The sequence below is a fragment of the Apteryx rowi genome, unplaced genomic scaffold, assembly GCF_003343035.1.
Source record: "Apteryx rowi isolate R43461 unplaced genomic scaffold, aptRow1 scaffold_352, whole genome shotgun sequence".
Classification (NCBI taxonomy): Eukaryota; Metazoa; Chordata; class Aves; order Apterygiformes; family Apterygidae; genus Apteryx; species Apteryx rowi.
In genome coordinates, this window is record NW_020449997.1 from 646,516 (window position 1) to 661,680 (window position 15,165).

Consider the following 15,165-nt stretch of genomic DNA (forward strand, 5'->3'; position numbering starts at 1 on the left):
TTCAGTGGTTGCCCCCTGGGGGAGAAGGTAGAAAAACAGAGGGAGAGAATTAGAGTGACTTTGCACAGTTGAGCAAGTTCATGCCGCTGGATCAGTGGCAAGCATTGGCAGGGCTCCACTCTGGGGAGGCTCACAACAACATCACAGTCTCATTTTTACCAATTGGTGTTACTATAGCCAGTGGTGCACAGGGGGAGAGCAAAGAGGAGGGGAGGAATGAAGGGGGAAGAGTGAAAGCAAGAGTCTGGACTAAATTAAACAAACAAAAGTGCTTGTAAGTAGCATTTAACCCATAACCATTAGCCCAGTGCTGCTAATTGTACTAAACTATATATCTGAAGTTCAGTGTGTGATTAAAGAGTTGGCTCACAAACTCTCTGCATAACCTTAATTTTTTCAAGGTTCTTTGAGTGTAGAATGGCTTATAATAATGATTTTGACTAATACGATTTTTGACATGCAACTTTAATGCTTAACCTTAGTACAACTCCAGAGCATTTCATGTGTATTCAGCTGTAAAGAGTGATGATTTAAAGGGATAATATAAGAAAAAGGTCGTTCTAGAATGAACCTCTAATAAATTGCATAAAGGAAGCTTATTATTCCATGAGTAGAGAGATATGCAGCTTTTCTGATCATTTTTCTGCTTGGTTCAAAAAATTGTTGAGACATGATTGGGGAAAGAAACACAAAAAATGAAATAGAAAACTGCAAGCAGTGAACATTCTTTTGATGGTTATGATTTTGTTGCCACTAAAAATACTCTTCAGTAATGTGGTTGTTCATCTTTCCTCTTGTTTTGGGTGAAGAATTCGTTCCAATAAGAAAATGCTGTTACTGGTTGGAGGATTGCCTCCTGGACCTGACCGGCTACCCAGCAATTTGGTTCAGTATTATGATGATGAAAAGAAGACGTGGAAAATACTGACAAGTAAGTGGTTTGTTTTTGTACAGTTGTCTTGATGAATTTAAAAACATGGTTAATCAAATTAGACACTTTATTGATTTGTTTCTCTTCAGAGATTTGTTTATGTATCACAAGGGGCTTCACAATGGAGCAATAAATTGAGATTGCAGAAGATGCTAATTTTATAATAGGATAGGCCTAAATTAACACTGGCTTAAAATCATTCCAGCAAGTTTTTTTAAGTAAACTTGTAAGTCTTTTATACTGTGACATGAATACATGCATATTTATGTGTATATGAATATAATCTGGTTTAGAAAAAAAGAAGGCAATGCTTGAGACAGTTTTCTCAGAGTCAGATCCCCGGTAAGCCATAGGACTTAGATTACACCTTTGATTCTCCTTTGCATTTTCACCTCCCTCTTCCAGCTTTATCTGTTGTCCATAATCATTAAAGAAAGGTTTTCTCTGTACTCCTCTGCGTTCATTGCTGACACAGGCATTGGTGGAATACATCAGCTACAGTAAACAGTGCATGGAGGCTTCTCTCACAAAATTATTTCCCACCTTCTTTTAAGGGTTGATTGTGTTTTAGAGTAAGTATTTTGCCTCGAGCATTGAGATTTGGAATTATTGTTATATTGGTTACGATTCCCAGTCTAACTTGGTCATGGAATCAAATCACAGCTTCCTGAGTGCAGCAGGCTGTGTGTGCATTAGTCCCCTTGTGGCTAAACTGGCTGCATTGGTCAATAAAACTAAATTTTAACTGTCAAAATTGCCCAAAGCAGTATAGATAAAATAATAAATGAGCAATTCTGATCCATAAATCAAAGCCATACTTCTAAAACTGGACAACTGGTAAAACCTGGATTTCCTAACAGACCTGCTTTTTTTCCCGATAAAATACCTTTTACAGAATTCTGTTCTTCATCTCTTATCCAAAGCCAAATGGGATGCACCCAAGCTAGTATTATATTCACAGGTTAGGATGAAGCAAAATTAAAAAAAAGAAAGACTGCTATGATGCAGGACTTGAAATAATGCTTTTGCAAATTGGCTTCTTGGAAAACTTAAGAACTTCTCTTAAACTGCTGCAACATAAAGACTGCGTAGATATAGGTACTCTAAGTAATAGTTGATGGCATTGGGTAAAGCTGGCAATTTTAAAAGGGCTTGTGAACTGTACATTTGAAAAGCCTACAACATCCATGCTAGGGGACACACTACACTTGACATTTTTCAGCATCATGAAATACGACAATATTCTCCTCTGTATGTTACTTTTAAGAAAATTCTAAAGATGATAAGTCAGTGAAAACTCAATGATATTATGTAAGACAGGAGCATTCTGGTTTTTTTTAATTTGTTATGTATAATCCAATGCCTCACTGTGATAGGTAGGAGAATTAGAACTCTTGCTTCAAGATCTGAGCCCTCCACTAAATTAAAGAAATAACTTTATTTTGAATTACTTATACCTGTAGATATGTAAGATTTTGTAAGAATTACATTTATTCAGTTCCTGGTTATTTACATTGTGATGCTATCTCCAAGTTTGTGGGAAACTAGACCCAGTTTCCTGGGCACCTAAATGTTGTGGTTAAAATACAGATCTGAATTCATAGCTAGTACTTGAACAACACCACCATCTTGTATGTTATTGCTTCAAATGTTGAGAAATGTTTGTGAATAATTTTGCCTAATTTTATGAAAAGAATGCAGTCTTTTCTGTTTCTCCTGGAACAAATAGTAAACAAAAACTCTCTTTTCACTTCTGGTTAATGCATGTTACCTTCTGTGCTGTGATTAAAAGATAATGCATCTGTTACAGTCCTAGCTAGCTCATGTTCAAGCACTTGATGCTCAGTGCTGCAAGTCCTAAAAGTCCCTGGATCTGTCCCAGTGTTGACTAAGATGACAAGTGTCAAATACACAGCCTTGTGACACGGATAATAGTGTTCTTATAAAAGCAGAAAAGGATGTCGTGCTGGCTGGGACTGCTGCTGTTCTAGGAGCATGGAGGAGAACGTGGAAAGACCTATTGCTAACAGGCATGATTTCTTAGAAAATATTATTACTACTTGCCAAATAGTAGCAATAATCATAGAAAAGGTTGAAATACAAGTTTAAACTGTGCCAATTCTGTGTTCCCCTGCTTTTCTAAATTAATATAAAACAGTGTGGCAAGTGGGGATAAGTTGGAGTAGAACTTTCATCTTGTTCTTTCCCTAAAACATTGGAATGGCTATACAGTATAGGAGTGCATGGACCTAAAGATCAGAACCATGATTGAGTGGTTTTAGAGAAGACCATGAAATAAACACACTATATCATGGTGACTGTACGGTGCAGTCATGATGTTGTGTCAACATATTATGACATTTAGTTGGTATGTGGGAATTGAAGGACATTGTGCTATCTTTATTTTTGGTGTAATTTTTGCTATTTAGGAAAAGGATTAATTATTTTCTCCCTTTACCTTTTATTCCTGTTTCTTTGCCAGTCCGCAGTTTTGGAAAATAATTGGTCTGTKTATTCTTATCCTAACTTTAGAATGCGAATGAAGGAGGGAGGCTTTTTTTTCTGTTTCTTTCTTACTTGCAGGGCTTGTTTAGACATTGCTGTCTGTCCTGAAGCTGCATATCACCCCACACTCATCAGTGTAAATGGAGAGTTGCCTGCTTGCTCCCTAGTGAATAGGGACAGAATAAAAGCCATGTCACGCTCATGAGCTTCTGTGACGAGGAGAATTTCAGTCCTTGTAGTCTGGTTCTTCAAGCTATTGCTATCTGTTTATCACCTTAGGTGTATTTGATTTTCTCCTGTACTAGGAAACCTTGCATCAACAAAAAAACAGATTTTGCACTTACTGATACTTACTGGTCCAGGGTGAATAGGCACAGTAATTCCCCTTCCAAATCCTTCTGCATTGCTCATTCTCTGCTCTCTATGCCTGTGGCATTTGGGGGTGGGAAAGGTGGGAGAGAAGTTTGTAAATTCAGTCCTGGGTGCAATGGCTGGGCTGTGGCTGAGAGGAGCCCCCAAAGTTATTCAGCAGGGCCCGTGAACCAGTGTGAGAGGGAGCTGCATGCCCGTCCTGTTTTTTCCTTTCCACTCAGTGGGGAAAGCAGAGCGGCGGTTGCAACTACCCGGTTGCTCAGTGCTCCACGTCCTGCCGTACATGATGCATGAGGAGCACCAGAAGATGAGCTGTCCGGAACTGCTGACTCCATACCAGCCGTGGCACCACATGTGGAGCTATGGAGGCAGTTACAGGTGGAACAGCACAAGCTATTGAGTATGACAACTCGGCAGAGTAACAATCTCATTTTGTTCCCACTCCATGACTAGATCTATTGGCAGGTGATACTGCCCACCTCTCTCTGCCTGGCTACCCAAAGCACCAAATGCATCAGTACTAATGGGAATAATTCTAAAGGTATCAGGAAAACAACTTGCCTTGTTCATAGATCCAGAAGAGGAGGGGAAGCACACACCCATTTCCAATTTTTTAATGTCATCATCTATAGGCAAGAATGCTATGGCTCAAGGGATCAGTAGATTTTTCACAGTCTAGTATTATAGTGTATTTTTCCTGGCTGGTATTTCTCGTAGAGTTGTTTTTTCTATGTTGGCAACAAAGAGTAGAGACAGACTGAAGGAAAAAAAAGGAGCGAACATGTGGCACATCACAAGCTTTTCCTAACACCTAATTTTACTTGATGGGGCTCAGTCCTAATCTCAGATTCATAAAGTGCACACTGCTGTATAATTTGAAACATTTCTTATTGCACAGTCGTGCCTGAGCAAAGTAGAGGATTTTATAGACTGCATGGCAAAATACAGTGAACAAATCTTTACCGAGTGATTTCTTTTCAGTCTTGCTTACAAATACACAAACACGGGTTCATTTTCTAATTGGGTGCTGTCTGTGTCACAAAACCGCAACAGGCTACTACTGCCAGTGACACAGACTGAGCTGTTGATGAGTGCTTGATAGACCCTGCTAACAGCAAAAGTTCTGCTCTGTTCAGGGGTTTCATTATTCCGTGGTATTTTGCAGCCCTCGTAACCACCTATTGGATACAGGGCAGGGTTCTCTGTGCCACAACCTCGTGCCTCGCCGCTGAGAACCAGCTACCACTGCTYCAGTTTTGATTGTGAGCTACCGTCCTACCAGGAGCCCTTGTTTAATCCAGGAACTCCTCTTGGTTGTTTGTTTTAATTGCACCATTTAAGATTAATTGAACTTTTAAAGAGTGCAACAATGTTATGTTTGTTAGAATTATTCTGTAATGATTGCAAGTTTCAAAGACCAGAGCCTCTAAAGATCTTTTTGTGTTCAGAATTGCATAGCTCTCCCAAAAACCCTACTGCTACAGCAATGATGTATTACTTTCACTTTCATTATATGTTTTTAATCAGAGCGTGACTTCACACTAGACAAAGCGATGCTTTATGCATGGTCTCACTTGTTTTTTGCTAAAATCTTTTGACATGATTAATTTTACTTTAATGCTTTTGTCTCATTATAATGGTAAGGATGATGGGTATAAACCAGGGCAAAAAAATACATGCTTTTCTGTCATAATGCCTCTGAGCATTTAAAAAGTATATTAAATGAAAGAAAAAAATATCACAAGAGACTGATCCAACTGGAATTAAATTTCTTGCTACCTGAACAGACAATGCAAGAAATAAATAAAAATGATGCAGTCATTGTTTTAGGGTTTTTTTTGTATTTTTTCTATAGAAATGTATTCATCTGTCTGATCACAAGTGATGACTAGGAGAGAAATTGTGTCTTGCAGATATCTAGATATACAGTGAATCCTCCATTCAATGCAGGACTTTTTTTTCTCTAGAGCACAAAGGGATAAAATATTAGGAAATGTTACTAAACTCTTAGATGGCACATTCCATCCATTTTAAGCTGCAGCAGATCTTTCTTTCTTATCAGTACTTTGTTTTTCAATAACATGCTAATTTTAACATTCCTCAGCCTCTCTAGATAACCACATCATCTCTGTGAACCGTGGAGAGAATTCAATGAGCATCAAAATAGTGGCAAATACTCTTATGGGCAGTAATGCATTTGTGCTTAGGTATTGTACTAGGTTTGGATTTTAAACCAATGTAAAAGCCAACATCCTTGTCCAATGAAAAGGTGTAACACAGGTGACATATTTGGATAGGAAAGGGAAAACCTCCAGAAGTTCATCAGCCTGAAGAGTTTTGCTAGGAAAACCAGCATCTTTTTCCTCGTCTGAAAGCTTACCTCTTCTACTACTTACCTTTTATTCTTATCTTAGTTATCTTGAACTTCCTGCCCTTCACTAGATATATTTAAGTCTGCTTGGTTGGTCAATATACAAGGACGAACAATGAATCAGACACTTTGATTTCCTTCTCCATCTCTCACCTTCATGCCAGCAGCAATCATACAATATCAAGGAGTTGTCACTTACTTGTTTTCCTCTGACTCATTGATCATAACAAACAGCCGGTAACCTTTTCATGCTGAATGCTCTGATAAAGGTATTCCGCTTTTCCCTCTTTCACCAGGTCAGCTGTGTTTTCTTCTTCACRTGAGGCAACCTCCACTTTGGGTAGTCTCATCTGAATACAACATTTTTGTATTTCTGTCATTTTGACTTTTTGAGTTTCCCTTGAATATACTTTGACAGGCCACCCACCTGTACAGTAATCCTCCCTTCATCTTCAGTAACAGCACTTTGAATGTCAGCAAGCCTTTACGCATGCCGGTGGTCCTAAAAACCCTTTGCGAGCTGCACAAACACTATTATTTATGCATTCCCCCCAGAGGAAGGCAGGTAAAAGGAAGGCAAAATAGCTTGCTTCACGTCATAGCCACCATCAGAGCAGCCGGGTCACTCCACCTCCCAGCCACTATCATGTCTGCTGGATCAGGTTGTCTTTCCTTCTCCCCGGCAACGCTTAGCTGAGTCATCCTTTGCTGTGCAGAACGATGCTTTGTCCTTCCTGAGCGAATTAACAGCAGCGTTCCTGCTCTTCTGTTTTTCTGAAATGTCTTTGAAGTGCTTTTCCTTTTGTTTGGAGTCACCAGGAGTTTCTTTGTCCTTCACGTGTTTCAGAGTGCTTCATCTAGTTTTCTCTGATACCTCTTTAGTATTTTCTTTTCCAAGTTGGTTACTTACATGACAGATAGTACGATTTATGTGCTCACATCAGAGGTCATTGGGATACTTGGGAGAAATTTTCAAAGGCATAGATGTCAGTTTAAGTACCACTAGATGCCCATGTTGTGCCTTTGGAAATGTTACTTCTTTTAAGTAGATTCACCCACTGTAGAGCTTTTACTTTTTGAAGAATGATAGTATCCAGTACTTATGTTGTGTTAGACTCAAAGGTTTCCCCCCTCCATTTACCTCTGAACAATTGGTAAAAGAATAAAGGAAAAGTAAAAGTGTTTGTAAAAGGTAAGTGGAGTCAGATGGACAGATTAAAGCTCTTGGCATATGTCAGTTAAAATTTCTTCCCCCTTTTTTGTTACTTGTGAGAAAAATACACACTTATGTTAATCAAAAATGTGTCTTGATGAACAGTTCTTGGCAATCCTGTTAAGTTTCATATCTCTTACTCCATTTACCCAGCAGGCTGGAATGCTGCAGCTTCTGCTTCAGTGCTGTGTCAAGGCTGGTTTCAGCACTGCATTGAAAAGCTTGAGCAAGCATTAGCACATTACTAAAGCAGAAGTCTTGATATCACCGTCTAGACAGATTTAATAGATGTGGTGGATATATGTAGAAGTTGTGCATGTACACATATGCACACGCTCACATGTATTCTCCTTCATAAATAAATGTGCTGATTGCATTAAAAGCTAATTTTTAAACATAAATTCTATCTGTATTTTCCATCTTGTATGTAGCATCTTGTATACAAGGAAAGTATGGTCACGAAGAGAGATTGATACAGAGAAAAGTTGACGGAGTGGTAGAACTATCTGACGTTAAGCCAGCTTTAGATTTATTCAGTGTGGTCAGACACATTGCCAATAAGCCACATGCTTTTCACATACAGAGAAGTGAGAATATAGTGGTGAGAAGCATAAAGATAGTAAAGAGTATTTTTTGTGTGTGACATACTACAGGTTAGCCACAACTCCCATTCTGAGGATGATATATGGGAATTCAACCATGCAAGTGCCATTAATGATTCATGCCTCCATATCTAAGAGCAAGATAGAGCTCTAAGAATGAATGAAAACATAGTGTGTTTCCACAGTGAATGCTGTATTTGTGTCTTAAATATTATTTTCTTCTGCAGTACCATTTGAGATAACTTTCAAGAAATGTCTTCTCTTTTTTTATGTCCTGTGTATTTTTCCTTTTAATTACAATGTTGTTAGCTTCTGCTTTTACACAGGTGATATTTGATTGTGTGTATCTTTTGTGATAACTTCTGTTCTCTGTGCCTGCCTTGATCAAGCAACCTATTAACTTCATTTCACCTTCTTTCAGCTAAAACCCTCAGAGAATGAAGGTTAGTGTGAGCAAATCATTCACAAATTACTCTTTTTATCTTTTCGATTGAGACCTTCTGCTTATTCATAAATCAGATTATTCTGCTCCCCCCACCCCATTCATAAGTGTGATATATCATAGATTCTGGATAGCTTTCTCTTTCTATATTCCCTGTCCCCTTATATTTTGCTGCCCTATGTCTTTGAAACTGCCAGTCTTCTCATTGCCTTAACTCTACTTGTGCTGAAGCCCTCAGCAGTCTTTCAGTTTCTCTTGGCTACTTTTTGCCCTTTCTTTATGAACTTCTGAACATCTACCTCTCTGGAAACCAGGATGTATGAAATTCTTCATGTCCTTCCGCATATAGAAAGACATGTGAATGTGCTCCTCTTCATCCTCAGCAACTCTACCAGCAGACAGTCACTCGCGAGTGGAATTCGGAGGTGTTACCTGAATGTCCTGTTCACAGCCTGTGTTCAGCTTGGGCCACTTGTGGTGAAAAGCTGATGGGAACCAGAGAACAGGATACAACGCCCTTCCAAAACGTCCTTAGGTAGGGGACAGAGAGCGTTCAGGGATGAGTGGTGGGTGGCTCCAAGTGAGAAAGTGGCAGGCGTACAGCAGGTGAGTTCTCAGATGATCTGTGCCATTCCCACAAGTAGATGCTGATGTTGGACTTGTGACAAAGCTGCCGGTTCCTGGAGATGCCTCTCCCTGCTATATCCTTGCAAGTAAATCAAAACCTTTGACTTAAAACTTTCTTCCTGGATCACAGAACTTATCTTTTTCTACCTCATCTTTCAACTTGAGTTACTCATCTTTACAGATGACTTGAGGGTGACAGTCCCATTTTGCAGCAACTTCTGAGGCTTTGTTCCAAGGCAAAATGAAAACAAATTCCTTTAAATGTTTTTGCAAAACAGAATTGTATCAAAAAGTCCATTCTCATATCAACACCTCTTGGAGGGCACAGAAGAGGCAGTCAGCTGAGGTTCAAGTCCCTGCTTTGCTCAAGTCAGAGTACAATTTTTTAACTCATGTGAGTCCCTCTATGTCCCAATAGGTGTTTCACAGCCCCACCAGAGTACTCTGCCCACAGTCTGTGCTGGCCTGCTGCCAGCTAGCTGCAGACCAAAAGCAGTGGAGCTACAAATAGCAATGTACCATCCCTTCACCAGTAAACCTAGATGAGTGACGGAACATATGAACTTGGCCTTTAAGCTGCCCTAATGGGTCTACAACATTTCAAGTCATCTCAGCCAATGAGCAGGAGTAGCGACTGGTGGTGGGTTACCCTCTGTCCAAAGTGAGTGTCCCACCTGGCTAGATACAGATTTCTGCAAAGTTACATAATTTCCAGTGAAAGGAAGTATCACCAAAAATGTTCTCACCAGTTCTGTATGGGTCCCTTAATACTATTTGGCCACTGCCTCTGAAAAAACAGCCATCTGAAATAGCTTCCATGAAAAATGGTGTTGCATCGTGTGCATTTAGTGCTCACTACAAACATGGCTTTCTGTTTCTTAGATGATTTTAGGTAAAATTTATGTGTTTATTCTCATCTACTTGCACTAGGATTTATGTAGCATTAATGGGAGCTAGGCATGTATTGAGATGAAAATGAACTCTGGTGTGTTTCTTGTTGCTTGCTTTAGAAAGCATTCCTTTTTATTGGTATCTAATGTGATGTTTTGTTTATATATAAATGGTTTGCAAACAGGATGGCAAAGCACCACTAGCTGGGCAAGACGTGCTCATAAAAAAACTCTCATAGAAATCCTCAAGACTTTTTTTTAGAAACTGATACATTGTTTATAAACTTCTTCCTCTCAAATATTACTAAAACAAAAGGCAGTTTCCTTCTATGTGTTTTGTACACAGCTATTTGCAAAACAGATTTGAGAAAACTGCCTTAGCTTTCTCAGTTTTGTAGGTGCTATTAAGGGAAAAAGTGCACATCTTGGGTCCTCAACTTTGTTGTTTTCAGTCTTGTATGTCCTTATTGTGTTGTGGTGGCTCATTATTTGTAGGAAGTAGTACTCTTTTCAATTTTCCCCTGTTTTCTCGAGGCTTGATAAAGAGCCCTTCCCCCTTCCCTTCCCTTCCTTTCCTTTCCCTTCCCTTCCCTTCCCTTCACATTTAAGACAGAAATAAAATTTATTATGGACTTAACAGTTTATTTTGCTAAACTTTCTGTCTCGTATCAGGTGTTGTACGAGCTACTGCTTTCATTTAACTGAATGCTGGAGTAAGTATCTGCAGAAACAGATTAATACATCTTTTCAGGGCTGGGTTTTTTGGTATGTTGCTTTGTCGTATTTATATATTGTGCTTCTACTCCCAAATGGAGACTGTGCTACTATAGGGTGTGTAACTGCAGAATGACTGTTCACACAGAAAAAAAGTGTTAACAAATTGAATAGTAATGAATTAACCTGCAGAAAAAGCATTTTGCCCTAATACACAGAAACCTGCATAACTAGAGCATATAATTTTAAATGAAGCAGGCTCTAGGAATGCCTCAATGGGTGTGATGTCGACAGTAGCTCATAATTCATGGATATGAATTATGGCTGAATATCAGGAAAAAACTTCCTGACATTGAGATCTATTAGGTTGTGGAATAATCTCCCATGGGAAATGGTGGAAATCCCATTGATTAAAACCAGACGGAGCACTGGGAAAGGTACAAAGCCTGGCCTGGCCTCAGCCTTTTAGGGAAAACGAATTAATTGCTTGAAAACGTGCCTTCCTGACCAGCTAGATTGGGGATGGCCTCTGTTATTCCCTGGGCAGGAGCAAGGGAGCCAGGGGCTCCCCGCGGTGCCCCGGCAGCTGCGCTGCGCCTGCAGGGGCTCCTGTTTACACCCTGGAGGGGTGCAAGGGGCTGCCCTGGCTCCCAGGCCCCCAGGGAGGCCCGCGCCGCRCTCAGGCTCCTTCAGGAGTCAGTGAGGGCACCAGCAAAACAGAACTGGGATTTTTCCAGTTATGTTTCTGTTACCTTCGAAGCAGCRTAAGCCTACCCTGGTTTTATTTGGTTTAGCAAATGCCATAAGCTGCCAATGACAGATGTGAGCCTGGAGTTTTCTAATAATAATTTATCTGTGACTGAATCATTTAAAATTTCCCTTTGTATTACAAGTAAATAAAATATTTAATGCACACAGTAGCTTTAATTTGGAAAAGAAAGATCTTCAACTTTGATACGGCTATAGCTAAAACTATTAAGCAAATCAAACCTGTTTCATCAAAATGCATGTGTGTGATGTGACTGTTTTGAAGTGATGACAATAACCAGCATCTTACTGTGTATGGGTAGGCTGATATTTTAGGTTTCACCTGAAAAAAAAGACAAAAAAAGGTTTGGCCCCAAAACTTTCAACTAGGAGAGGGTAAATGCTCCTCCTTGAGTTAAGCAGAGAGGGACAAAATAGGTAAGAGCTGTGCTTGCATCACTTATTTAAATAGAATTACCATGTAATAGCCACATTTCCTCTTTCCCCCCAATTTTACACACTGAAGGCTAGAATGTGTTGGTCTGATCTTTTCTCACCACCAGCTGCTTGCTCGCTGGTCAAGAGTTACGGCTGCTGTATGTGCACAGCCTTAACAAGCATACGTACCATATATAAAAGGTACTTTTCTGATTGAAATGACATGAAAGGAATGTCAAACAGGTGCCAGATCAAAAAGAAGCAAAAAAAAAAAATTTTTTTTTCTAGGTGAATTGTTAAACACTAACCAAAAAAAAGTCTGATTAAAGGTCACGGAGCAGATTTCTGCCCTCATGCATGTGAAAGGCATTGTGCAAGCATAAGTAAGGTAGAATTTTATTCCCAAATTAACTCATTTGCTTGATGCAAAACTGAAAGAAAATCCTTATGACCAGCTTATAAGCGTATATAATGAAAAAATTACAATAGCAGAAAAATGTATTCATATCATATCTCTAATTCAGCAAAGTATTAATCACACTGATGTTCAACAGTGTGTTTAAATACATGCTTAAGTACTTTGCTAAGTACTGTCTGTAAACAACTCTATACCACTGTGCATTAACAGCGGACAGAGTTTGTCTCTACTATCTCTAGGAGACTAAAATTATTTTAAGAACTGTGGCAGCCAGCAGTACAGAGCTGGATGATCTGTGGTGTCCAAATCACAGCTTTCTGGCTAGTCCCCAGGCAGTCCTTGTTTCCCGGCTGTATTACCATTAATGTCTGCGCAAACTCATTTAAACTTTGTTTTATTCAGCAGAATCACAAATGCTAGGATCAGCTGTGCATTTCCTGGCTCCCATCAGCTTCAGGAAAGCAAGCTAGATCCAGGGCAGAGGTGGCCCGTACAAGGCTTCATACAGTACTCAAACCTTTAACTTGGGTCTTTTCAATGTGTAGGGTGTTTCAGGGGCTTTCTGCATGGGGGCGAATTTCACCCAGCGGGAGCAAACAGCAAAGTTGCAACCGTTGTTCTCCTGCCACCTCGCAGACCGTCTCCAGCAGAACTCCAGGGCATGGCCATCTAAACACTCAGAAGTTGTGTTTTTTCCTAACTTCCCAGATTTACAACAGCATTAAAGCCCTGGCATAGCATCCCTTTGTTAGAGGCTTCACCCCAGCTTGTTCATTTTAACAGCCCGGTCCCCTCTCACAGAGGAAGGACTGCTGGCCATAGGCTTCTCTTCCTAAGAAAAACAGCACTAACGCCTGCTTGAAGCGGTCCCAGCCACTTCAGTACTTTCCTTTGAATTTTTTAATATTGGAAAATAATACCCTCAGAAAAAAATCACTGACTCCTTAGAGAAAGTCTTCTAGCTTTACATGGGCACAAAACAGTAGTGCTCAACAAAAATCAAGATGAATCTTTAAATAATGTTAGAATTTTTTTGAATAATGCTAAATGTGCTGTTTCAGGAGAAAATGTTTTTATGCAGCAAGCTTCTATTGATCCATCAACTTCTATTCATTTTCGCAAAAAAATCCTTCAGGGTTGGCCATTTAACCGTGTAATACCAAGGTCATTTGGCTCTGCCTGTAGAGTCACGAAGTACCTTTTGCCTTATACCGAATGCTTTCATCAAAGGCCCGGACTTCCCTCAAATGCTCATGAGAAGGCTGAGGTAGAGGACCCTTTGCAGGGCACTGCAGGTCATGGGGAGGTGCTGGGGCTGCCTGTGGCTGCTCCTGCGCTGGCCCCATCGCCAGCACAGCTGGGGACAGAAAATCTCTTCTGCTGTTGCTAAACTGGCCTCTGTGCAGAAGCAAGGCTGTAAAGATAGCCCCAAAGTACTGAAAGACTCCCAAAGACGTACAGTTTCTGAGTATAAAGACATGTCCGGTAAGGGTGCAGGCACAGTGAGCTAGTGCCTGGTTTTTGTTGGGTTGGTTTCATTACTGTTTGCGTGATTGGACAAGGAGAAAAGATGGCAGAGCTGCCTTCTGTGTCCACAGCTGGAGTTCATTCTGGGCCAGCAGCAGATGCTGGGGCAAAAATATAATGGCAGTGTCACAGGGAAAAAACACAAGCTAAGGAAAGTCTGAGCTTTTAGAGATAAACAAAGTGAACTGTGTGGACCAAATTTAGCCTGGTCAATGAAATCTGTGGAGTTATTATGGTATGAATGTAGTGTCCACTCTATTTGAAAATGATTTATGATGGTTCACTGGAGTAATCCACAGACAGATACTAAAAATCTGGAAAGAAGTATATAATTTACAGTTTTGCTGATTGTTTCTATATGCCTTTGCAGCATGTGTTGTTTTCAACCACCTATTGGTACAGCTGTTAAAGTTGGGTCCCAGAATGACAGAAACTTTTAAAGCAAAAGAGAACCTGAGAGTGCACGATTCAGAGCCAAGTCAGTAGTATAAAGTTAGTTCAGATATCTCTAGACTATATAGTAACAATTTTGGTACTCAGAGTTCTACCCTGGGCCTATCCCATCACAAAGTAATAGTAATACTGACCTTTGTCTAAAGTCTAAATTAAGCCTATATGAGTATCTAATTCTGATTATTTCAGGGAAGTTGCTCTTGAGTTACACTAGCAGTGTTGCTAACAGTTTTATCTCTGATCTTGCACATTTAATATTCTATTTAAGACGAAGCTTCTTGCTTCACTTGATTGTTCTTTAAATGGAGAGGAGTTAATCTTATGGTTGAAAATTAAAACCTGAATGTGTCACCTTAAAGACTCAGAAGCCAGAAAGTAAATAGAAGGGACATCAAGCATACATAGCATCTTGCATTTAATGGTCTGGATTGTGATTTTTGAAAATACTTTGGGTTATCAGCACTTGTACCTTGGGGTAGGGAGCAAATAATTAAGTCCACAAGGTTGGTAATGGGATTGGAAGACAAAGTTKTTTATCAAAAAGTATATTTGTGCAGCCTGGATACTGCAATAGGAATGAATATGTATCTGAACTTCTAGAGGCATTGACCTCAGCAAGCGCTCCAAACAGGTTTTTCTAATCACTCCCACGTTCTAGGTATTGCACTTGAATGCCAAATATACTTCTTTATGTCAGAAAACAAATTAAATCAGTGGGTATATCATTTGAAAGTCTGCATATAGCTGATCATATGGAGCTGTCTTCACAGACTCAATGTCTAAATTTCAGCTTTAAAGATTTTTTTTTTTAATTTTAGTGAAAGTATTTCTCTAATAAAAACACCAGAGACTGTTTCTTGGGATTTGCATAGTCAGTGCAAAATTTCAGTGTATTTGTATTATGTAAATAATGTA

The 15,165-nt window shown here is 39.7% G+C and overlaps 1 protein-coding gene across 1 annotated transcript in view; it reads left to right on the plus strand.

Moving 5' to 3' along the window:
* Nucleotides 1-15,165, plus strand: part of KLHL14 (kelch like family member 14) — a 60,049-nt gene that overhangs the window by 15,810 nt on the left and 29,074 nt on the right. The window contains exon 4 of the mRNA XM_026072830.1: nucleotides 810-931. Within this exon, the coding sequence (XP_025928615.1) occupies nucleotides 810-931 (122 nt within the window). The remainder of the gene's footprint in view (nucleotides 1-809; nucleotides 932-15,165) is intronic.